Here is a 26,399-nt window from a genome sequence, read left to right as displayed (position 1 = left end):
TCGAGTCAAACTCGTGTACAATACCCACAGGATGTCTGTAACCATAGTGAAAGATGTAAAATGACTGTACCTTTATCAACAAATTATTAAGTTACAATAGAGGCAGCGCTGATGTGCTATTTTGTGCGCAATGTTTCTGCTGTTTACTTTATCCTAAGACCTAAATGGTCGTGTTTATATGAGGATACTTGCAAAGACTGGATTTTTGACGCATATGTTTATTTAAGGCCAATAAAGCGGCAAAAATACTCACACAATGAGAAGCGAATGCGCGGCTTTGCGTGCCCATCTGACACAGAAACAGCGGCCGCATTTTGCACTGTTGTTTGACTTTGAATGGCTTAAAATCACTTGTTTTTAAACTGCGGTGCTTAAATATGTGTACAAATGTTAAGTTTTTGTGACCACACGCAAATGCAACTGCAAGAACCGACATGTGGTTGACATCAAAGTCCCGCGAGAGCATTTCGGAAGCAGTCTCCTCTTATGATTCCTCGAATCGCTCTAACAGGATTTGGATGTCATCTGCCTCCTGGTTCTTGTGGCGCCACATGAAGTTTACCCATGAGTTTAACAAACCCGTTGTATCAGCCACTGGTTAACGTTAGATCAGCATAGCAGTCAAAAACGGGACGCGGGTGATCACGTACGGGAGAAATCATTTACCCCCAAAATACAGGACCCCTAGTCATACTGTGCAAAGACACGCAAGTTACCTGGCTTTTTGGTTTTCTTAGCCCACGAACTGAAAGCCTTGCCAATCTTCATCATTTCGCTAAGCCAAGTCAATCTCCGGGTCTTTTACACCTTTATCGATCTCTAAAACATCGGAGCCTTCCTGCATTATAAGTTTGACCATGCTAGCTTAAATAAAGTTTTACCTCAGCTTAACGTGATACAGCCAGAAAACCCGGAGTGGATCCTGTGCGTAGTGATTACAGAACGCTTACAGTGGATAGAGGAACGTGATTTGGCTCCGCTCCAGGCTTTGATCACATCCCACTTAAAAAGGTGAATACACGTCGTCTTTATGAAAAGTGAATTTAATAATTTTTCAATTGACGGAAATCCGTCTAGCGACGGAAAACTTTAATCCATGTAATAATTATGTATAGATAAATGCACACACATGCATGTGTTCATATTTATATATACAGAATTATTATACACAGTTCACAAACATATATGATGTAAACAAAAACTTTTATTCTGCTATAGATTAATCGCGATTAATCGTTATGCATCCCTAATTTGACTAGAGCTGCGTTACCGATTTTGGGCATTTTTTAGTAAAACAACACTCCTTGTTGGATAATTCCTCCCAGGGGCGTTGAAAAGAGGTGGGGACAAAATATCAGATGAAAAAACATTACAGCAGGACGGGAAAAATATTGAATAACGGCGCATCAAAAATGGGCATAGCGTAGGCCGGTCAATGTCGACTGCACATGTAACAGTCCCTCAACCGAATAGTGCCAAAGCACCATACTATAGAAAACAGCAGCACGTTAAGTCAATGATTACAATGAAATTCATTACATATGTAAAAGAAAACACACTATAACCGCACAATGCAACATATGTGACCCTGGACCACAAAACCAGTCGTACACTGCAAAAAAATTATTTTCAAGAAAAAAAATGTTCTTAGTAATTTTGTCTTGTTTTCAGTAAAAATATCTAAAAATTCTTAAATTAAGATGCTTTTTCTTGATGAGCAAAATTAGCTAAGAAAATAAGTCTAGTTTTAGACCAAAAATACCAAATGTAAGTGATTTTGTGCATAAAACAAACATTTTTCTTAAACACTAAATTCAAAAAAAAAAATTGCTTACCCCATTGGCAGATTTTTGTGCTTGTTTTACGCACAAAATCACTTTAATTTGATATTTTTGGTGATTTTTGCTAATCAAAAAAGCATCTTAATTTAAGAATTTTTTGATGTTTTTAAGAATTTTTTTCTTGAAAATCTGACTTTCTTACTTAGTATTTTTGTCTTGTTTTCAGTAGAAATATATTTAAAAAAATCTCACCCCATTGGCAGATATTTTTGCTTGTTTTAATCACAAATTCACTTAAATTTTATATTTTTTGTCTAAAAACTTGACTTATTTTCTTAGGTCATCTTGCTCATCAAGAAAAAGCGTCTTGATTAAGAATTTTTTGATATTTCTACTGAAAACATGACAAAAATACTAAGTAAGAAAGTCATTTTTGCAGTGTAAGTTGCACATGTATTGCTTGATTTTTCAGAACATTTTAACCAAATGCTTTCAAAAAGTGGTGGGGACAAAATCAGCCATTTCAAAAAGTGGTGGGGACATGTCCCCAGCGTCCCCAGTGTAAATGACACCTATGAATTCAAGTGTCCATCGAATGAGCACTTTGGGATCTTGCCAGTCATCATTTTCGCCTACTGTTTTTTAAATACTATGAATTTGGTTATACTACTTGCCTTGCCTACTGCTTTTTACCTACTATATACAGGCATGTGATTGGCTAAGGACAAAAAAGCAGGAAAATATATTGAGACCCCCCCACACACGCCAATCAAACTGGTGGCGGATCTATACGGATAGTAAAGTAGGACCCATAACAACTTATTTGAACAAAAAACACATTTTAATTTATTTTACAGCTAGATGTGCAACATGCAACTTTTTTGTACAGTATGACACATAACAACTTATTTGGTGGATGTGTAGCAGTGGGAATCAAAAGCAAGTGTCTTGTCCACTGCTCCATCACCACCTCTCTCTATATCAACAACCATGATAAAAAAATATGTTTTAACTTATTTTTGTTTTGCATTTTTACACAACTTTAACAGCTAAATGTGCAACATGCAAATGTTCATGTCAAAAGAAGGCCTATTTTGCCGACATCCAAATAAAATGTAGGCAATGGCTTATAAAGAGCTAAAGGCATGGCTACTTTTAATTTGATACTTTAAGTACATTTCCAAGCCTGTACTTTGATACTTTTACTTGAGTAAAGAAGTTAAATCAGTACTTCTATTTTTACCAGAGTATTTTTTTAATACAAATATCTGTAAAATGTGCTACACAGGACCATTAGTTATAATAAAGTGTCTTAAAGGTCTCTTTTTCTAATTTTAGACCCCTGTAGATGAGTTACTTTGTTAGCTGTTAAACATGAACAATAGAAGGTTGACACTAATAAATAGAAGTAACTGTACAAAAAAGTGCAGGTGCTATTTATTTTAATCAAACTGGTCAACTTTAAAACTTTAAACACACGAAACCTTTGAAACAAACGATGATACAGAGGCCGTTTCTCAATCCTAAGTCTGCAGCCTTCCGGAGGTCGCATTTCTAAGCTGCATACGTCATCAAGACTCATCAAGAGTCACAATATTAACAATAATGAAGTTTACTATTATTCTTAGTTAATCGTAAATTGTTGTAATATGTTTATCAGGGCTTGACATTAACTTTTTGAGGAACTTGTCCTTCGGACAAGTAAATTTGTGTTTCACTTGTCCATGCACAAAAGTCACTTGTCCGGGTAAAGATTTATAATATAATGTATTTTTTGTGTTTTGCTAATCAGTGGCAGAGCAAGGGATTTTTCATAGGGGTGGCCAGGCAGGGGCCAGCAGTTACTCTGGGGTGGCATATAAAATCTCTATCATCCAACCTTAAAATACTTTTAAATATTATAGTGTGTTAATCAGAATAATGTATAACATACAATTGCTACAATAATTTAATTTTTATTAAAATGAATTGAGATTAACATACAATTTATAGTCATAATTCAACCTCCATGTTTTTTTAACTATTTAATCAAATAAAACTTTTGAAATTTACTTTGAAACCAGAATTTATATTTCCTATTGCTGAAAAAACTATAGAGACCAGAAAATCATGTGAATTTTGAAGGCTACTTTAATGTATTTTACTAAGATTTGTTTGGCTGCTTCTTGCTACTCTTTCTGAAGAAGGATGCTATATCTGCTGTCTTTCTCTTCATTTTTCCCTCATTTCAATGATTGTCTGACATTAAAACACTAAAGCAAAACATTAAAACATTACCATGTTTTTAAAAACTTATTAGGGTAAATGTATCTAGATTATCTGTTATATATAAAATCAATCTTAATCCTTGCATTTACGCTGTAATGTTCGTGTGGGATTTTTAATGTACAGTGAGTGACGAACTCTGTCAGATTAAAATCGGCTGTCACGCGGCGCAAACACACACAGAGGCGCGCTGAAAGAGAGATTCTCATTATAAAACAGATTCTTAAACAAGATTTTAAGCCATTTATGTGTTTTTACCGAACTTTAGAAGAGAAAACGCAGTGATGAAAACGCGGTTGAAGTGGCTGTCATTTATATTCACACCGGAGCCTGAAGAAACATCACTCTAGACTCCACTCCGTCCCGCGATTCCCGCCCCTCCGTGTTCGTCGATCAGGTTTCATGCACGAATGTAATGCTCAGTTAGGTTAAACCAGGCTCGATGAGGTAACTTATTTCCTTGCCTTTTTTCGGAACCAATATTGTTGCATCGTCCCTCTCTAAGTCGCCACCAGGATTTTCTGCAATGGTGCTCGTTTTTCCTCTCATTTCTGTGAAAATTGCTGCTCCAAATCCACCAAGTAAACCGACGTGTATATGTTTGCTGCTTTGTTTCGCGTCACGCAAGTGACAGCCAAACGTCGCAAATGAGGAGAAGAGAGGAGAGAAACGATCGGGTCTGATTGGTGAATCCGCCATTTGCGAACGGTCAGAAACACGTCCTTGTTGATACTTGGAAAGGAAGGAAAATGCATCTCTTTGTCATCTGCCACCGGTGTGGCCCTGTTGCGCGGGACGGCGATTGTGGTTCCGTCCCGGGTTACCATGGCGACGGCTGTGAGATACCCCCCTCCCCCCTTATTTGTTTTTTTTTTTTACATATCTGCATGATTCACGTAGGTCACATTATCAGGTCGGAAAATCCGGAATTCCGGATTAATCCGGAAAAATCACATCCCTGTATATAGTATGAAAGTAGGCGGTTTTGGACGCAGCCAATCATAGGCACAGAAGAAAGAACCAATCAGTCAAAGTTTCTTAGAAGCACAATTTCTTTCACAATAATTAAACAAATTGCACCTCTTTGGCTAAAAATCACACAAACAACTATTTTTTATAGTTCATTTAAAGCGCATTCGCACTATAAACTAAACAATCAGGCGATTGGTTCTTTTAATTGAAAGGCGGGACTTTGGTTCCTACAGCCACCCTATTGATCACTGCAATGCCTCTGTCACACAAACAATTATCTCTTTTTCTCCCTTTATTTTAACTGCTAATAGTCATGTTTCACTGTGTCTGTGCTTTCCCACCTGCAGTCCCAGTAAAACCAGCAGTGGGACGTTATTCATGCCTCCCTCCACCCATTCCTGTAAGGACACGGTTCCACTGCTGTCCGCATCAATAGCTGTCATCATATCTTTCAGTACCTGAAGGCGAGAGAAAAAGTGAGTATAGGTGTGTTTGCTTTTGTTAATGTGCATATGTGGCAACCATTTCATTTGTGCAATAATCTGAACATAGAGTCATTTTATAAATGACCCCTCAGGGAATCATTGATCAACTTGCATGATAATTGGTCTTATGAACATTGTAATATGTTTCAAACAAGGAATGGTCAAAGGAGCAACATGCAAAATATTTATTTTGGTCCATGACAAGTTGAGTCTTGCCACGAGGGAGGAATTTTTGTTCGACAGGGTGTGGTTACATCTGGAAATGTTATGGCAGGGATTCCACAGGCATTTCACTTCGACTTGCCAAATACTACACGGACAAACCACAAATGCTTTATTAGACACCATTTTTTAAAGATATCCTAACCCTCATCCAAACATATTCAGATTACTTTAAATGTCCTAACAAAGTGATCTTAGGATTTGAAAATCGAGGGCATTGTTTGACCCTTACAAGCATGAATGCAAACTCACAGGCTGCAGTTCAGACACATCCCAACCGAGGTAGTTTGCTGCGTGCATCATCTGGGCAATAATGCGGTCCACTTCCTATTTCACAGAAACATGAATGGTTAAAGATGTTACCAAAAGTTTTATTTAAAGAAAGATGATTCAGTTCTGTTACATAATAAGGAATTGGAAGTACATACATATAATTTTCCATAAAAATAAAGATGACTTAATTCCTTCAAAAAGATTGTTGCAATCCCTCAGATTGTTACAGGTTATAACATTTATGAATTATAGAGATTTAACTTAAGACTCACCGAACTGTCAAGCACTCCATTGCCATCTCTGTCATAAAGTCTAAAGGCAACTGTGAGGAAAAACATGGGGACACATGAAGACTCAAAAGTGCAAAGCTGTGAAAAATTCACTATAGTTATTGAAGTGGCAAAATGTAGGGTTTACATTCAAGTTTGTCCCTGGGCTGCCCATCTTCCAGAAGAGAGAAATAACAGGACACATCCTTCAAAAAGACTTCCCCTTTAGACAGAAAGCAAAAAATATTTATGATTTTAAATGCACAATTGGATTGGATTTAAAAATCAACTTTTTTTCAACAAGTCCTTGATTATTACGCCAGAATGAGAGTATAGTTCCTAGCCATATCGGCCTAGAAAATCACAACTTTTAATTTTCTGTTTGTCTTAATACATGATGTAACTACAGAAGAGTCAAGTTTTATATAGGAAAAATATCAAAACTCTTTGGTAGTTTTTTAGCGCGATGCTAATGGTCTAATCAGATTCAATGGATTATGCTAAGCTATGCTAAAAGTGGTACCGCCAAACCCGGAGATCAGCTGAATGGATTCCAAAACGGTAAAAATCAAATATTTAACTCTAGGGGAGGTGGAAAATGAGCATATTTTTTTAAAAAAGTGGGGTGTCCTTTTAAGGGATTAACCCCCCCCCAAAAAAACAAATTTTCATGCTAACATGTATATTGTTCTTGTGGCTATAGTCCAATTAACTCTTTCACCGCCAGCGTTTTTAAAAAAAAAGTTCCCAGCCAGCGCCAGCGTTTTTCATTATTTTCACCAAAGTTTAATGTCTTCCAGAAAATGTTCTTCTTTAAATATATAAACATACAATATACCAAATGAAAGAACAGACCCTCTGCTTTCAAACAAAAAAAACTGTTTCATCCTACCTTCAGTGGTTCTTTTGCAATTAGCTTTTGAATATGGGTAGGTTTCTGCAAAAAGATATCTCGTCAATGGCGGGGAAAGAGTTAATATAAATGTAATTCTTGCACACCTTTTTCAATGGAAACTTAAAGATAACTGTATGTCACAGACCGACAGCTTTGATTATAATGACTTCATTTTACATTTTTTACATACGTTTTAATGCTTATACAAGTCCTGTTAATTCACTAAATCATATGACATACATGGAGGTGGATAGATGTGACTCACGGTTACTATCTGATTTAGCCGACTCTGAGTTCTGGAAGGACCTGAAGAGACGCTGGCACAGGTCTGATGGGAAGTCATCCTCTTCCAAATATGTCTTCAGGAAGAGCCGAAAACCTTCTTCATCGATGCACTGAATGCGAATATGAAACAACAATGCAAATTTCATTAATAAAAAGGGTGTTGCTGCAGGAAAGGCGTTTATGCATTTCACTAAGGCCACCCAATTACATAGAAAATACTTGCACAATACAAATGTGAGCAAACAAAATTGCCATTGGTTTTAATGTTTCCACACTTGTATTTCCGCAATCGTAATATAGTCTTAAAAATATCTGAGATTTCTCAAAGGAATGTGACTTAAAACCAATTAATATCTGGACTACAAACCTAATCCTCATTTTAATGTATGATCCTGTCCTAGTTCAAACTTCAAAGGCCTGAGGACATTACTGTTCTTTCAGCAGTACAAAAGAAAAATCATGATAGTTTGTATCATAATTATATATTTTTTAAAACAGTAGTGTCTAAAAGTGATGCCCAGCTTTAAACACTTGACATCTTTGCTCTTTATTCAAATATTTTATTTGAGATGCATAAAAAATGCATTTTTGCATGCATGTTGCAACAGAAAAAAACACACACAAAAATTCTACTTTACATGAAACAAAATTTTACCACAAAAGAACATCAATAAATATGAATAACATAAAACTGTAGTCAGTATGTATGCTTTATTACCTGTGAGCTTTTGTTTTTTGTGTTTTTTTTCTTTAAACACACGGTGCCTTTTCGCAATTATGGTGCAAAAAATCCACTAAATTATTAAGGTATTGGAGATATATATATATATATATATATATATATATATATATATATATATATATATATATATATATATATATATATATTTATATTTTTTTGGAACCAAACTCTTTATTATATATTATCTCAAATACCTTAATAATTTAGTGGATTTTTTGCACCTCATATTTTGATGGTTTAACCTAATTTGATGCGGCATTATAGCAAGTCACTTTTGGCCACTACTATATATGATTTCCAAATAAGTGTCACATTCTGTCTCCCTGTCTGTTTTCCGTTGTTGTCCCTATCATTGGCACTTGTACTCCATTTCCCATAATCCTCCACTCTCCCTTACCTGATCTTCATTGTTAATCATCATCAACTGTTAGCAATTCCCTTATCAACTCCACAGTATTAACAATACGATTACATTACATTACGTTTATTTTGTTTTGAGAATGTGGATAATATTTGGGAATGTGATTCAATCAAAATGCATGATTTACGATTAGTATGAATATGAATATGAATTAAAATCTATAATTATGATGATTATTATTGTTGTGGCTACTAGGAAGGTGTAGTTAAGACTAATACAAGTCTTATTATTATCTTTAAATCTAAATGTGCCACTACTACAACTTTCCTGTGGTTGTAACCGGCAAGCAACTCATTTTATGACAGCTATGCATGGGAATTAACATCAAACATTTCAAACCCAATGGGGTGGCTAGTGTAACGCCCTATTAAACTACAGAGAAAGATTCTAGGTACATTTTGTTCAGAAACATCACATCGGTACTGAGGTACCCAAAAGGCTCATTTATCAAGCAGGTACATGTTTGATGGACAAGATACAGTTTTTTATCTGATATGCTTATTACAAAGTATAAAGTGATTCAATGGGTGGATGGCTTCATAGTCAATTTACTCACCTCTCCATGTCTGTACTTGGCTAACCTGCCGTCTGCATTGAACTCCTTTAACACATCTTTTACTTTCAAACTGCAGTCTGCAAATCAATACAGATAGTAAAAGAAGTCAGATTATTAAATATGGAAAAACCAGGATGTCTTCAGTAGACCTGTTGGCCTTTCCTTTGCACATGCCTTGCAGTTCCAGGAAAGCATATGAATGCCACTCCTCATAATGAAGTATGCATAACTCTTTACCACAACCTTTTAAGCCTCTTTTGAATGTTTATGATGATTTTATGTTTAAATAAATGGCTCAAAAATGTATCAATAGATCTATACTAATTCAGTACAGTTAGTATTACATGCAAACTATGCATAATATCTTTTACACTAATTGTGCATAAGTATAACGCTTTAGAAAACCATGCATGTAAACTCATAAGTAGAATAGATATGGTCCACGTGCTTCTGAGATGCACATGAAGGTTATTTTCGACCCCGAGAGATTTGGTTCTTAAGGGCTGAGAGTGAGTCACGGTTCATAATGAGACAGAGAGCGTTTAGCATGAGTAGGTGGGATGTGTGTGGGCTTCCAGACTTACAGTCAATGTACTGCTGAAGCTGGATGAAGTCAACAGGCCTCAGCTCTCGGTCGTCTGAGTCTGACATCGCAACAGCCTTTTAATAACACTGAGAGAGAGATAGAGAGCGAGAGCGAGAGAGAGAGAGAGAGAAAAGGAGAAAGAGAGATAGATAAATAGACTGATGGTAAAAAACGCCAGGCACGCTTTTTGCATTAAAGGGATAGTTCACCCCCCCTCCCCAAAAAAAACTTTGATAATTTACTCATTTTTGTTACAAACCTGTACAAATTTCTTTGTTCTGATCAACACAAAGGAAGATGTTTTGAGAAATGTTTGTAACCAAACCATTCATGAGCCCCATTCACTTCCATTATATTTTTTCCTATAATGGAAGTGAAGGGTTATTTTCAACCTAGCATTGGGTCAAAAAGGGACGAACCATCCTGTTCCTATCTGGTTGTAATTTAACCTATGCTGTGTTGTTTCAACCCAAGATGCTGTTTTTTTAAATCCACTGTTGGGTAAGGGTGTCACAATTTCGATTTTAAATTGATTTTAAGTGATCGAAATTAAGTCACAACAACTTATTTCAGTTGCTTAAGAGTTATGAAAACAGCATTTAAACATGACTGGGGTATAGTCTCACAATCTCGTCTGACGCAGTGGTGTAGTCTACGTGATACGCAGGTATACGCCGTATACCCACTAGAAATGTTAAGAATTTCCGTATACCCACTAAAAATAGCGCGAGGATGCGTAACAGCATGGTTTTGTGACATATTTTTAAACTTTTAGTCATAATATAGATGTGAAGCACTGATCATTAGCATGCTACACTTGCCACTTTAGCGGGTTGAAATACATATTAGGCTATATACTTCCTGCCGAACTGCGCGATCCGATCGGCGTATTAATTTCTATGAAATCAAATTACTATAGTGACGCGAAAGTGACTGGGAAGCAGACTGGTGTGACGCCACAGGGAAGTGACAGCAAAGCACCGCGAGAGCGACTCCAGTTATCACATGAAGAAATCTGCTTTGAATCGCTCTCGCGGTACTTTGACATAACCAAGAGGTCTGCTTAGCGCCAAATGAAGTCGAACCTGCAGTGTAGCTGCTCACGCAACACTGAGAAGTGAACGAGTGAAGCAGTGCTGCAACATAAAATCCATAGAGCTTACAACGCACATGTGAGTACAACATTTAAATCATCAGTCCAGTTTATTACTTTATCTGGAGGTAAGGCTCCAAATGCAATAAAATAAGCTCGTGATAATATCCTGATGGTTTTTAGCTGCCTTCAGTTCCTCTGCATGTTTGCTTGTGCTTCACATTGTTAAACTTCCCTTCTCTGTGTTCATTTATATATCTGCGTTCAAGATGTATATGATCTTAAACTTCTGTGAGGAAATTCATGTCTGCGTTGATGTTCAGTTTAGACTTGCAAATTTTAGGCAACAGGATGGTCTTGTAATAATAATTAAGTATAAGCCTATTTTCATTTTTAGACAATGCTTATATTATATGCAAAAAAATAAGCTTTAATATCAATGACTATGCAAATTATAGTTAATTCATGGTCATCTTAAATGTGTATTAATTAAAAACATATAGTTGTCAGATAATATCTATTGAAAGAGTGAATTTTTTTTCTCCTTCAATGCATGTGTTTGCTACGGATTGAAGATTGTAAACAGTTTATTTAATTTTAATTAACAGTTAAGTAACTTTTGTTCCTGAGTTAGATGTTGATTAACACTAAACCAGTCTAAAAATCAGTCCAGTTTCCCCAGCTGTAAACCCATTGGCTCTAAAGTCTTTTTTTTCTTATAATAAACTGGCATGTTGATAACACATTCAGTTTATGTGTTTATGAGTACACTTTCAGAATGCTCTTAGTTACATGAATATCTATACTGTATGCATCTGTGAGTGTGGTGGTGCTTATGAGGTGTCGCGCTAGGACGAGTAAGCATAAGGGTGAGAGGGAAAAATCACAGTATACTCACTACAAAAATCTAGACTACACCATTGGTCTGACGGTAATAAAAGCACGTTTTTAAGGTTCAAAGTACTGACAGGAATGTTTGCCTGACAGGAAGTTCCGTTTTATCAGGTATGTGCGTGTACCATATTTTTCCACTGGCAGCACGACTAACATGGCAGGGCATCTCCGGGTTCAAGGTCAGATATTATATAAGTCTAGTCTAAAAATGGCATTGCATTTTTTGTGCTTTCAAAAAATATATGTAGAAATTGAGAATCGAATCGAATCATGGCCTTAGAATCGAAAATTTAACCGAATCGATTTGGAGAATCGTGACACCCCTACTGTTGGGTCAAATATAAAGATTTTCTGGGTTAATTTAACCCAACTGTTGGGTTTGTCCATTTTTGGTCCAATGTTGGGTTAAAATTAACCCAGCGTTTTTTTAGATTGTGGTCACTTTAACTTTACACAATAAAGTTGGATTTTTAAACAATATGAGTGTAACTGTATATTAATTTCTGGGTGAACTCTTACTTTACAGCAAGTTTATAAATGTCTACATTTTAAGTTCACAAGTTTGTGAATGCATATACTCCAAAAAATGATGGCTTATTTTCAACTTAGTGTTGGGTCAAAAAGGAATAAACCCATCCCGTTGGGTTGTAATTTAACCTGTGCTGGGTTGTTTCAACAAAAAATGCTTGGTCGTTTTAACTCATTGTTGGATCAAATATAAACTTTTTTTGTCCCTTTTTGACCCAAAGCTGGGTTAAAAATAACCTAGTTTTTTTTTAGGTTGTAAACTTTACATTTGTTTATGCCGTTTATGCATTCAGCAGAAAACTGAATGCTACAAATAAAACCTACAAAATACACAGATTTCAAGAGTTTTAAGTCTCTACAGTGGCTTGAAAAGGATTGTCAATAAAATAGGGTATTGAATAATATGGTATGAGAACAGAAAAGTTACAATTCAAAGTTCACCTCCTGACTTTCTGGACAACAATATTAGAAATGTGTCCAAATAATTTGCTAATTTGCTTTTATTTGGGGACTGCAGATGCAGATGGAAAATAGCTTTTGCTAACTATGGTACAAAACATCTTTTTGAAAGATTAATGTTCTTTGTACATTGTCCCTGACAAATAAACTTACTAAATAAATAATTTCAATTTGACAATATCGCACCACATGCCAGCTACAGAAATAGAGGCACGAGAGCTCCACAACTGAGATGCATAGACCGAAATAACACTCCTTGTCAAGAACCATATATTATATTTTTATTTGTTAATACAAAATGACATTGATGTTAGTACGACTTACAAAGAATGTGACTGTACAATATCAGGTGACAAGAAGCTGAAAATTGTTTAGATGTACAGTTTATAGGCCTAGAGGCTAAGTGATACACAATCTCTCTCTCTCTCGCTCTTTCTCTCTCTCTCTCTCTGTTGGATAAAACAAAACATGTTTCTGGGTCTCATATGTAATGGAAAATGGATCAGCCTTCTCATTATTAAAAAAGGCAGTCCAGGGAGATTATACTAGTGCCAAGCTAAAGTTTTCCTTCCTACGAACATTCATTAAGATGTCTTCTAACTTACAAAACCCAAACAATTTGGATGAGGAACAAATGGGTGACCTATTTATGCAAGCATTGTGTCTAGCGATCTATATTTTCTCCAGCTAATAATAGTGGCAGAAGTATAAGTTTCAAAACACAATTTTTTTGTCTTAAAAAACCTACAAGCAAAACGTTAACCTGACCCTTTATGTAAGTTTGTTGAAAACAACCGAATGTCTTTGTGATCACAGGGTACAGTTAATGGACATCTTTTTAGTGAAATCCACTAGAAAGGCTGTTTATTTTCATCTCATCATGAAAGAGCTCAGTAATGTGCTCTGAGACTGTAATATGACAGGAAAGGCAGTGAATCGGGCACATGTACACCCACTCCTCTCATGTGATGCGAGCTAACAAAGGGTCACAGCGTTCTCAGTTAATTCCCTCAAAAGGTTGCCGTTGTTGCCTGGAAACTTTATTTGTGTGCCCTGTTGTGTGTTTGTGTACATGTGGGTGTCTGAGGGCAGAAAGTTACATGGAAAAAACAGAACCAATACTTTTCTGTCAGCGGCAGTGTGTCTGGCAGGTGCATGGCCGACTATGATCCATACCATGAGGTTCTTAATCTTTCTTTTTTTTGATATAAGCAAAACATACAATCAATAAACATACAAATCAAATTAGACAAACATATTGCATGCCTGCCCTGCAATGACCTTTGTGGCCAGTCGCACAGTGAACCTAAAGTACTTTTGGTAAGGCGTTCTGGATCAAATCATCTGCTGCAATCTTACAAATAAAAGTCTCTCACACATTGCAAATTATGCATTTAACATTTACAAATTTGAATCATGAAGAAATGTTTGAGTCATATTTTTTCCCAAAACTAAATATTAGAAATAATTAAAAACTATTTCCAAGAAGGAAATAATACGCGTGACAATTAAAACCACAATGATTCTTTCTGAAGGTTTATCACACTAGTGCTGTTGCACAACTGCTGATGTTTGCAGGTCTCTCCCCATATCGGACTAAATTGTTTGGGTTGAGCACAGAAGCGTGGTAATCTCAATCTGCTCTTCCTGATTGCTTTTTTGCATGCACAGCACTCTTTTACGGACGGAGAAAAATATCAGCTTTCACTAGATCAGCTCCCACTGTCTTTTTTACCCGCACAAACTGGGTATAGATCACATTTCTTTGTTGGACCAAAAAATTATTATTTAGTAATTTTTACAATTAAAGGAATATTCCCCTTTTTTAGAAACAGGCCCGATAATTTACTCACCCCCAAGTCATCCAAGATATTTATGTCTTTGTTCAGTCAAGAACAAATTAAAGTTTTTGGAGGAAAACATTCAAGGATTTTTCTCAATTTAATAGACTTTTTATGGACCCCAACAGTTTACAGTTTCAATGCAGCTCTAAACGATCCTAATCGAGGCATAAGGGTCTCATCTACCGTAACGATCATCATTTTTGGCCAGAAAAAAAAAATTTTAAAACAACTTTTTGTCTTACACTAGCCATATGACACGACAGGGCGACCTTATGTATTACATAATCATGTTAAAAAGGTCACGCATGATGTTAGCGAAACTACCGCTCCAGTGTTTACAAGTGTGGAGAAAGAGGACCGTTCCGACGTTGTGGTATGTAGACTGATACTAATTAATGTCTTTTTGTCAGATTATTGTTTAACTCTTTCACCGCCATTGACGAGATATCTCGTCAATTAAGAGAAAAAGCTTCCCCGCCAATGACAAGATTTTCCGTCTTTCCGCAATACCGCTATTATCCACCAGGTGGCAACTTTTTAAACCCGGAAGTATTGCCCTATGGCAAGCGGCTGCATGTCCGTGTCTGTTTTAAAGATCGCTCTGAATGGGATCTCTATGAAAATCTATGAATATGTTTTTGCAGAAACCTACCCATATTCAAAAAGCTGATTACAAAAGAACCACTGAAGGTAGGATGAAACGTTTTTTTTTTTTTTGAAAGCAGAGGGTCTGTTCTTTCATTTGGTATATTGTATGTTTATATATTTAAAGAAGAACATTTTCTGGAAGGCATTAAACATTGGCGAAAATCATGAAAAACGCTGGCGCTGGCTGGCAACTTTTTTTTTTAAACGCTGGCGGTGAAAGAGTTAAAATGGACCGCAAATGTGCGTTTCACATATATAACATGTGACCTTGCGACGTGATTAAGCAACACGTAAGGTCACGCTGGCGTGTCACACGGCTATTGCAAGATGAGAAGTTGTGGTTTAAAAGTAGGACTGTCACAATGATTAAATAATCATCTCATTGCGATTGTTCGACCTCATCGCAATGATTTCAAATCACCGCAATGATTGCACATCTCTCTAAAAAACTAAAGGGGGAGCTGCAGCACGTGTATAAATGAGACCGTATCAGATTGCACTCATTGAGTGACAGTATAATGCAAATTTTCATTTTTTGAAAGATATATTCATTAAATAATTACTTTTAAATATGTGTTTAAATAATGTGTATTTATATTTATTTCTGGAGTATTTAATTTAAATAATCACAATAATCCAATGATTTCATGAACAAAAAAGTATGTAAATTAAATGTCAAAACAACAAAACAGACAATTAATTGTCATTTGCACATGAAGATTAGTTGTTTTATTCCATTATAGATTATACTTTAAATTTATTAAAATCAAATGCATTCCATTATTATTAATGTGTATTTAACATTTATGCATTTGGCAGATGCTTGCATCCAAAGCAACTTCAAGGTACAGTATTTATCAGTGTGTGAATTTCTTTGGGTTAAACCCATAAATCTTGCCACTGCATGCATCACGCTCCACTAGTTGAGCTACAAAAACATTATATGCAAATCTCCTTCTTACGTATGAAACTGTAAGCATCTGTATTGCACTACAATGCCTGTAGTTTAAATGTGAAACTTGTGCAACCCCATGCACATGTGCACGAGAATCATGTGTTACTTCAGATCTTTATCTGAATACTTTCGTAAACCGTACAGGTAAAATGTCAGCAGATTTACGGAAGTGGTGGGAGTGATGACTTGTTTCAGTTTGTTGAGTTAGAGATTCCCCTGTATTGTGTATTGTAGCATTTTTTCTCTTCCTGTCTTTGTAAATGAGTGGGTAAAACAGTGTTTTCACATTTTTTTTTACATTTATAGTCGTTTAACAGTGCTTTTAAATAGCACTGCTGTACACAAAAGTGCAAATACTTCCCATAACCTCTTAATCAAACGGAAACTGCATAAAATAAATACACAGGAATAAGTTTAGATAAGCCGCTGCATGATAAAAATGTTACTACATGCCATGTTGTGTCTTTTAAACAAAAATTTACATTTATCAGACTCTAAAGCAACGTACAGTACAATGCACTCAGTCATTACACTTGCATAATTTAATACATTTAAGCATTTAACAGACACTTTAATTCAAAAAGAAATACATTTTATCAGTATGTGTGTTCCCTGGGATTGAACCCATGACCTTTTGCACTATTAACGCACTGAGCTACTGTATAGGAACGCATCTTCAGATGAGCAATAATATTATAATATTGCATAAGCCCAGCCAGTTCAATTCTATGACCAAACCCCTCTTTATATCTATAAGAATGCATTTATTATAACCTACCTCTCCTGAAAAACTGGACTTGGAAGACAATATAGACCAGACAAAGGGTGTGTGGCTCTCAGACGAGATAACATTTTTATGCAACATTTTTCTAAGGTTAGTTGTTCACATAGTGATTTACAGTAGTTCTATATTTAGAAATGATACTTTCTCTGTTGTTTGTACAAGATGTTCAATTTGTGTCAACAAAACCTAGTGTTATCTATCAGCAACAGTTTGTTGAACTTTTAAAATGTTAAAAATGTATTGCTGAAACACGTTACGAAGACTGTGAACTATGTAGAACTGACGCACTGGAGCCACCAAGCATGACACCACCCATAAAACAATTGCGATGCAAGCATCCATTCAAGTTGTAGCGGTATTTGAAAGTTGAGAGAGACGGCAGCTTTACTAAGAGGGGGCGTGGTTTCAGCGCTGATAGCGGACACACCCCCAGCATTTGAGATCAGAGAATCCTGTCTGTTTTTTCAAGACTTGGTTATTTTATTTACTTCCATTTTTTACACAGATTATAAATAGCGTCCCTTGTCGGCAAATGCTATTTACACTAGCTCCGCCCACTGATGTCTGGTTGGAGCACTAAAGTTTAAAAAAGAAGCGCTAAAATCAACGACTTCAGTGGTGCATGCCTTAGAGCTTATGATTCGTGAAACTGGCTTTTGACGCGATGCCGCTGGTTCAATTCCGCTTTTTGCCGACCTTGATTACATATCACATCAAAAAGGCATTTATTTTTAATTTAAATTTTTTTTTTTGAAAAGTAGAAAGAAAGTGCCTACCGAGTATTTATTAGGAATAAAAGTATGTATTTGGTAGGGTTAGTGGTCATGAAAATACCCGAAAAGGTTTGAAGAACAGCAATATAAATATATCCTTAAGCCATTTCCTGGAGCTGCGTGTCATAGCTGCGTGTGTCTGGTTCTTCGTCTCCAGCCCATATTGAGTTTCTGCACGAGAGCGCCCTCTGGCTTTTGGATGTAGCGGCATTTCACCGTAATTCATTGAGAAGCATAGCAAGCATCATCGGGCGATATATAGGTGCACCCCTAATGTTGACTAATGGTGGTAGGTTTACTAATATCACATCCACCGTACTAGGCATTATATTTAGCCAAAGACGATGTGAGACTTACTGTGGGTTCACACCAGATGCGAGATCAACAATTTGCACGAGTAGATTACATACAAAGTAAATGCAAAGACAGATGCATCCTCGCGTGGGGCGATGCGAATGACGCGATATGGGCGGCGCGTTTACCGCGAAAACACGCGCAATTTACCTCAAACGCATCTTTGCCCAAGTTGAAAATATTCAACTCGAGCAAAAAATTTGCATGACACGAAGTTAAATGCCGCGAGTAATCTAGAGCGAGTAACGCAATGCCCCGCGTTTGGTGTGTACAGACCATTATGCTGCGTTCAGACCAGCCGCGGTAGAGCGCAAGTGATTTCACTGTTAAGTCAATGTGAAGACGTGTCGACGCGTGTCTGGAGGTCTCGCGGCGCAAATGAGGCGTAAAACGCGGGGCGGTATGCGCAATTCTGCCTCATTTACGAATCTAGTTTGCACAAATGGCGCGAATTAAGCGTTGCCACGGGGAAACGCGCGAGTTAAAAAATTTGAATCTTGTCGGAAAAACGCCCCGCGTTAACCAATCAGGAGCTTGCTCTAGTAGTGAAGTGATTACAGAAAGCGAGCGGAGTGGCAGAAGCCCCTCGCATGACGCGAATTTCAGCGTGAATGTCTCGATGACTAGTATTTCACGCGCAAATGAAGCAAGTAAACTCAAAATGTTCAAGCAGCAAACTAGACGCGGTGACGCAAATTTGACGCCTCAAACGCGGCTGGTGTGAACCAGTTATACTTAGGAGCGGCAAAGTATAGGTGTTTTTTTAAGGTAAAGTACATTGTTTTAAATCAAAAGAGATGTAGGAGTGTTATCCAAACATTATTGGCAGGGAAAGCCTCTTATACTTGGAAGCAGACACGTATTGACGTTCTAGGAGGTTTTAGTACATACCGCGTCATCTTCAAATAATAATTGTGTGACTTACTTGCATCAGGTGACCTAAAAAACCGAATAAACTGTTACCGTTGCAGTTTTGCAAAAAATACACATTTTTAGAATTGCCTGAAAAACCACCTCATATGCACGTAAAAACTTTTTTGCAATACATTGGAGTTTTTGCGAAATTGACGTGCTTCCATTGGCCGTATTTTCAATTCCCAATGCCAATTTTCGCAATTTTAAGGGTAATGGAAACGCAGCAATTGTCACTTAGTGTAAATAGAAAACATCTCTAGATTTTAAGCTATATATATCGCTTTGCGCTGTAAATAGTAGCTAAAGTGTAAACAGAAGCTAAAGTGTAAATAGTATCTAACGCTATCTAAATCATTCAAATTTGTCTGGATGGTTGTTAATAAATTTTTGCGGTGTGACAAACTGCGAAAGCATTTAATATCGGACTTTGCATGACTTCAAGTGTCTTTACACCCAAATAAACATTTAACTGCTCCAAGGTTGCTTCTTTTATAGGGCGGTGGACTAAATGGAGATCTCTCAGTCATGTATGACTCATGCATCAACTTTGTCTCAAGCGTTTCTTTATAGAAATTCCTATAAAAGACTATAAAACCGAAACACTTTGACACACATTGCTGTCCTACAGTAATAGCATAGTGCTGTAAACTGTAATGTGGATGGCACACTTCAGATCACTTGTATCTCTGTAAATCTAGAAGAGACTGCTTACTACTCAGGAACGCAAGCAAAAGACTCCAATAAAACTCAGTGCAATCTAAAATAAATAACATTAAAGAGCCATTAAGATCTTAATTATGATTTTTTATAATGGATTTCCCCACTTTAGATTCACAAAATGTTGATCTTTATCAAAATAAACCAAAGCAAATCAACCCATCAACTTCAGCTGTTGCAAGGAAACACAGTAATGCATGTGGTCAATAAAAGGATTTGCAATAATGGTTGCTAAGGGAAGAGTTTCCCCATCAGCTGTGCAGCCTCAAAGTGATGGCAAGGGTGACTTATAGGACTAGAATGTGGAGGGGTGTTATGAGGGGGAGGAAAGCCCGGTCATAAGGGTCTTCCCCTGCCACCACCTATCCACCTACGCATACATTGTTCAGTTTACATAAACGCTTCAACTGCTTTGCATTCTACCTGCTGATATAACTGATGTATTATTTATCTAAACTAAAGAAGATACTTTTTATTTATAAATGCATCTCATTGTGGTGTTGCATTGTGTGTGCACAAAACCTGTGAAATGCATTTGCTCGCACAATGCAACAAAATGGTTTTTATTTTTCACTTAATGATAAATCCAGGTTGGCACATTTTTTCCAAACGTCATGCACATTAATTATTAGTGTTTATTAAATGAGGGTGTTTTGCTTTTTAAAGCACTCAAAGCAGACAAAGTTCAAGACGTGCAATAAAACACACGTCACAAACCGTTAAGCAGCTATCTATTGAGTCACACCCCTATGCATGCCTTGTTTTCGCTGCTCGTATGCTTTACTTTTCACTGGAAAGTTGTAGCAGGACGAGTTCTTTTGTAAAAGCAAAGGGGCCTCAGCGCTAAGCAGGAAACCCTTTAATGTCACTGGCTGCCCGCAGACACGCCTGAGCTTGCAGAGCAGCAGGCATGTCATTCGCCTCCAGTAAACTCTGCACCGTTTGTGCACATGATGGAGAAGACACATGTAAGAAACGCGCTTACACCTACACAGAGAGAGCGCTATACCGAGAGCAGACATGCAGCAACTGCCGTGTTAGTCTCCTGCCCACACAGAGCAACATCAAGAGTGAGAGCCACGGGCAAAGTGATTAAGATTGCATTAGAAATCACAGACAGGCCGTTACAATTGACTCGTAAATGAAAGGAGTATTTATTATATCGTTACATAACACTGATGCGTATTATTGCATTCGTGAAATTTTCATTGGAATATTTCAGAATGAAAATACACACTCAAAGGCCATTATCCGACCATTATCAAGTGAACACTGGAAATCTGCTCCGTTCCGGTTTCCAATCTATGAAACCCTAGGGATGGTGATGTAATTTAGCTTTATGGGCCACTGAAAGGAAATTTATCTGAAGCCTGTGGGAATACACAAGCTTTTTGGAGTAGCTTTATCTTTTTAGAGAGTAATAAGTACTGAAGAGAAATCTACAGAGCAATAATTATTGACCCACGATCCATTCACAAGTTAGACTTTTGCCTGTTAGATAAATGTGGTTGGGTCAGGACGAAGGCTTAGAAGATACATTTACTCCCGTGTCCAGTTTTTCCGCTACTTGGGTCATGTATTTTCAAAGCAAGACTCTTTCGAAGACCTTAAATAACCCTGTGATTTTCTAGCCTGGCATAGTTCCCTCTAAAAATAAAAAAACTACATTTTGCAGTTATGTTTTTCATAACCTGTACTGTATTTCATCTAAAATTAGTTTTATTTCAGCTATATGGGGGTGGTTTGGTTTCCTGGCTTATGCTAGTCCTAGACTAAAATGCATATTTAAGCGGCCTTAATAAAAAAAATCTTAACATATATCAGTGCTGTTGTTTTGTCTAGGGGTGGGCAGATCCGATATTCGATATCGATATTGGTCCAATATTAACAAAAACTGGGCGGATCAAATATTGTAGAGGTCGGGGAGTACAATCCGATCCGATACCAAGACGGACCTTGTCATGGCAACTTGGTGTAAACCGCGACTTGCTGAACAACACGAAAGTTGCACTTTAAATTGTCCAAAGTTACACCTTAGATTTCATTTTGAATTTTTTTTATTGATTAAAAGGATGATAGAGATGGTATTAGATCGGTATCGAAAGATACTCAAGGTCGTGGTATCGACATCGGTATCAGACATGAAAAATGGCATCGGCCCAGCCCTAGTTTTGTCTCAAGATGCACACCAGTAATGTTTTTGTAAGGTATGTTTTAAAAATTAATGTCCAAATATAAATAAGACCTAGTCCTGGATTAATCTAAACCCTGTCGGGAAAACTGCCCCATAGTGGAATAATGAAAATGTATGGCGACCACAACTGTCCATTATTAAAGGGATAGTTCACCAAAAAATGAAAATTCTGTCATTATTTATTCACCATCATTTTGTTTTAAACCTGTGTAAGTTTATTTCCTCTTTTGAACACAAAATAGGATATTTTGATAAAAACAGTTGACGGTGCCTATTTACTTCAATAGTATTCGTTTTTCCTACTCTGAAAGTCAATGGGTACTGTAAACATTGTGGTTTTGTGTTCATACAGGTTTAAAAACAACATGTGGGTGAATAAATGATGACAGAACTGTCATTTTGGGGCAAAGTGTCCGTTTACCTATGATGCATTTGATCATCTTTAACTCATAGGTGTGCGCGGGGCAAAAACTAATGCGGGGTTAGTTGTAACACGGATTGTTTACAATGTTGCACAAGGTTGAGCATTTTGGCTTTCCGGTTTTTTTTTCACGCTGCCAAAAGATGATCTCCTGCAAATTATTGGAAATGTATCATGTTTTTCCAAAGAGTTATTGATGAACAAGTGTTTTGGTGGCATGTAAATCTTTTCATCATATGTTTTTTTCGGTTTCTAAGTTGGGTGTGTAAAATACCAAATCCAATGCTATGTCATATTAATCAGTGTCTTGTTGACTAAAACATAGCATCGTTTTGAAATATGTCTGCAGCTCTAAGCAACTTTTTTGGTGGGCTTGAAAATATTTTGACCCAGTGGGGTTAATTGTAACGCTGTGTTACAACCCCTCAGCACTTACAATATGAAAACCACAAATGTTAGCGTAATTCTTGCCGTTGTTTTAAATAGCTACACACAAATGATTGCTGGCTGCTAACGAAATAAATGTGCCTGTCTTATCAAAACTCGTGTTTCAAATTTATTTTTGTTCATATCTTTAATATTAATTCAATAAAGTCACGTCAAAGATTGAAATCATAATGAAATGAATGGCTAAAATCAGACTTTGATGCTCTTTATCTCAGAATTAGATTTTTAAAATGTAGTATGGTTATTACAGATTGGGTTACATATAAAAAAAATGTTTTGTCATAATTGTGCAGCATTTTCTCAGATATTTAGACATTTGTATCCATTTATAAGTGAACTATTGTTAGAAAAGGGCTGGATGAATGAATACAGTGTGGATACCTGTCTATTATAGACAGATATAAAAACACTATCCACTTCAAGTATATAGAAAAAATAGTATTTAAATATTTGCCTGCAAACTTAATTTTTAGCAAGTGTTACAACTAACCCCCCGCCTGTTACAATTAACCCCGCCTATGGGGTAAGTTGTAACGTTTGCACTTCTGTCACATTTGGTAAGTACTAGAAACAAACTTCAAATGTTCATTTTTAGCAGAGATGTGTGTGTTGCTTGTGTAAAAATATAATTAATCAAACTCAAATATTTTTGAATGGCTAAGCCAAAACCAAAAAGCGTTAGGTTGTGCCCCGCTCTCCCCTACTGCTTGAAAGAGAGCAGAATCTTTTATTTTGTGTTTCACAAAACAAAAATTCATAAATGAAGAAGGTGAATCCTGGAGAGACTATGGAAATTTTAATACTTTAGGGCCAATCCTTAAATTTATTAGGAATGCAAATGAGTCAGTGATACTGAACAAAACCACAAAGAAAAACAAAGATGCAGCTTTCTCCCCCCCCCAGGTATCTCTCGCTCACTTTCTCTTTGGAAATGAATATGAGATGTTTTTTGTCAGCAAGAACAGGAGTGGAAAAACAAGTATGACTGACTTCGTAAGCAATTTAGCGAAGAGGTGGTAAAACACAAGCAGAAAAAGAACTGTAAACAGATTGTCTTAAACTGAGATGATTCACTAATGTGCTCAAAGAGTTTAAACTGGAAACATATGACAAAATGCTCCAGATGTGATGCCCGTCTGACTGGAAGACTGCAAATACCTTTTACAGTAATTCGTTTTGAGTGTTTTAGTTATTAAGCTAATATTTTGGACTCTAATATTGTAAGTACATTTTGATTTTCAAACACCTTATGTGACTCAGCGTCCACAGTCCATGCAAATAGTTGCAATAAAACAAATGTTACAAAATCTTGCCACTAACTAGGCTATGAAATGCAGTCACCAACTTTGAAACAAAGAGGAAAACCGCACAAATTCAGCTACCTGCTGCCACAACTAAATCAGACTGGTATGGTTGACACAATAAGATTAAATGATGCCATAAACAAGGCAATAACATGAAACATTTTGGGCATCGTTCCAAACGTACAGACGGATTATGTTGATCAGATGTGTTGTCTGTCAGCTCAGTGAATATTTGAACCCTAAACGTTCAGATACCGATAAACTACGTGCACAATACAATCACTGCTACGGTTGTCACATTACTAAATCTCTCAGTACTGCGCAAAACAAGAAATAAACACGAGTGTTACCTTTTTTGGCAACTGCAGTCCGCGATAAGCGCTTCTTTCTTGTCCTTAAAACAGACGCCGAGAGTAAGATCGAGAAAGATAGTAAAACAACTGAATTAAGTGAGAAGTGAGCCGGAACAACCTCCGACTGTGAGAAAGCGTTCAAATGTGTTTGTCCATGAGAACCGCGAGAGAGAATTGACAGTGAACACGCCTAACATGTTACTGACACTCCCATAGAGTCATACAGAGCACCGCCCGCGCACGCGCGCGCGCCCTTGAGACTAAACTCAGATCTTTTACTTTACTGAGATGTTTACTTTTCAGACTTTACCCTCACTCATTCTGAGAAACGAGTGAAATATACAAATCATCAACAACAAATACTAGTTATATAACAGACAGACAGAGATCGTCTGAGACATGGCTGAGATACACAACTCAACAGCAACAACAATAAAGTATGACAGACAGACAGACAGACACTCAGCCTGAGACATAACTGAGATTTAAACTCAACAACAACAATGAAGTATGACAGACAGACAGACAGACAGACAGACAGACAGACACTCAGTCTGAGACATGACTGAGATAAAAAACTCAACAACCAACAATGAAGTATGACAGACAGACAGACAGACAGTCAGACAGACACACACTCAGTCTGAGACATAACTGAGATTTAAAACTCAACAACAACAATGAAGTATGACAGACAGACAGACAGACAGACAGACAGACACACACTCAGTCTGAGACATAACTGAGATTTAAAACTCAACAACAACAATGAAGTATGACAGACAGACAGACAGACAGACAGACACTCAGTCTGAGACATAACTGAGATTTAAACTCAACAACTAACAATGAAGTATGACTGACAAAAAGACAGACAGACAGACAGACACTCAGCCTGAGACATAACTGAGATAAAAAACTCAACAACCAACAATAAAGTATGACAGACAGACAGACAGACACACACTCAGTCTGAGACATAACTGAGATTTAAAACTCAACAACAACAATGAAGTATGACAGACAGACAGACAGACAGACACTCAGACTGAGACATAACTGAGATTTAAAACTCAACAACTAACAATGAAGTATGACCGACAAAAAGACAGACAGACAGACAGACAGACAGACACTCAGTCTGAGACATAATTGAGATTTAAAACTCAACAACTAACAATGAAGTATGACAGACAGACAGACAGACAGACAGACAGACACACACTCAGTCTGAGACATAACTGAGATTTAAAACTCAACAACTAACAATGAAGTATGACCGACAAAAAGACAGACAGACAGACAGACAGACAGACACTCAGTCTGAGACATAACTGAGATTTAAAACTCAACAACCAACAATGAAGTATGACAGACAGACAGACAGACAGACACTCAGGTTGAGACATAACTGAGATTTAAAACTCAACAACCAACAATCAAGTATGACAGACAGACAGACAGACACTCATACTGAGACATAACTGAGATTTAAAACTCAACAACTAACAATGAAGTATGACCGACAAAAAGACAGACAGACAGACAGACACTCAGTCTGAGACATAATTGAGATTTAAAACTCAACAACTAACAATGAAGTATGACCGACAGACAGACAGACAGACAGACACTCAGCCTGAGACATAACTGAGATTTAAAACTCAACAACAACAATGAAGTATGACAGACAGACAGACAGACACTCTGAGACATAACTGAGATTTAAAACTCAACAACCAACAATGAAGTATGACAGACAGACAGACCGACACTCAGAGACATAACTGAGATTTAAAACTCAACTACTAACTAAGAAGTATGACCAACAAAAAGACAGACAGACAGACACTCATTCTGAGACATGACTGAGACATACAACAGCAAAGTACGACAGACAGACAGACAAACACTCAGTCTGAGACATACAACTCAACAATAACAACAAACTACGACAGACAGAC

General features: G+C 36.9%; 1 protein-coding gene across 1 annotated transcript in view; it reads right to left on the bottom strand.

Annotated features, from left to right (window-relative positions):
* dgkaa (diacylglycerol kinase, alpha a) overlaps nt 1-24,623 on the bottom strand; it is a 40,673-nt gene extending 16,050 nt beyond the window's left edge. The window contains exons 1-8 of the mRNA XM_065285427.2: nt 24,433-24,623; nt 9,751-9,838; nt 9,167-9,243; nt 7,428-7,557; nt 6,416-6,490; nt 6,271-6,320; nt 5,978-6,052; nt 5,360-5,476 (exon numbers count right to left, since the gene is read on the bottom strand). Of these exons, the coding sequence (XP_065141499.1) occupies nt 5,360-5,476; nt 5,978-6,052; nt 6,271-6,320; nt 6,416-6,490; nt 7,428-7,557; nt 9,167-9,243; nt 9,751-9,817 (591 nt within the window). The 5' untranslated portion in view covers nt 9,818-9,838; nt 24,433-24,623. The remainder of the gene's footprint in view (nt 1-5,359; nt 5,477-5,977; nt 6,053-6,270; nt 6,321-6,415; nt 6,491-7,427; nt 7,558-9,166; nt 9,244-9,750; nt 9,839-24,432) is intronic.
* Nucleotides 24,624-26,399: the final 1,776 nt, after the last annotated feature.

The sequence above is a fragment of the Paramisgurnus dabryanus genome, chromosome 21 (assembly GCF_030506205.2).
Source record: "Paramisgurnus dabryanus chromosome 21, PD_genome_1.1, whole genome shotgun sequence".
In the NCBI taxonomy this organism is placed as follows: Eukaryota; Metazoa; Chordata; class Actinopteri; order Cypriniformes; family Cobitidae; genus Paramisgurnus; species Paramisgurnus dabryanus.
This window is presented reverse-complemented; position numbering and strand designations above follow the sequence as displayed.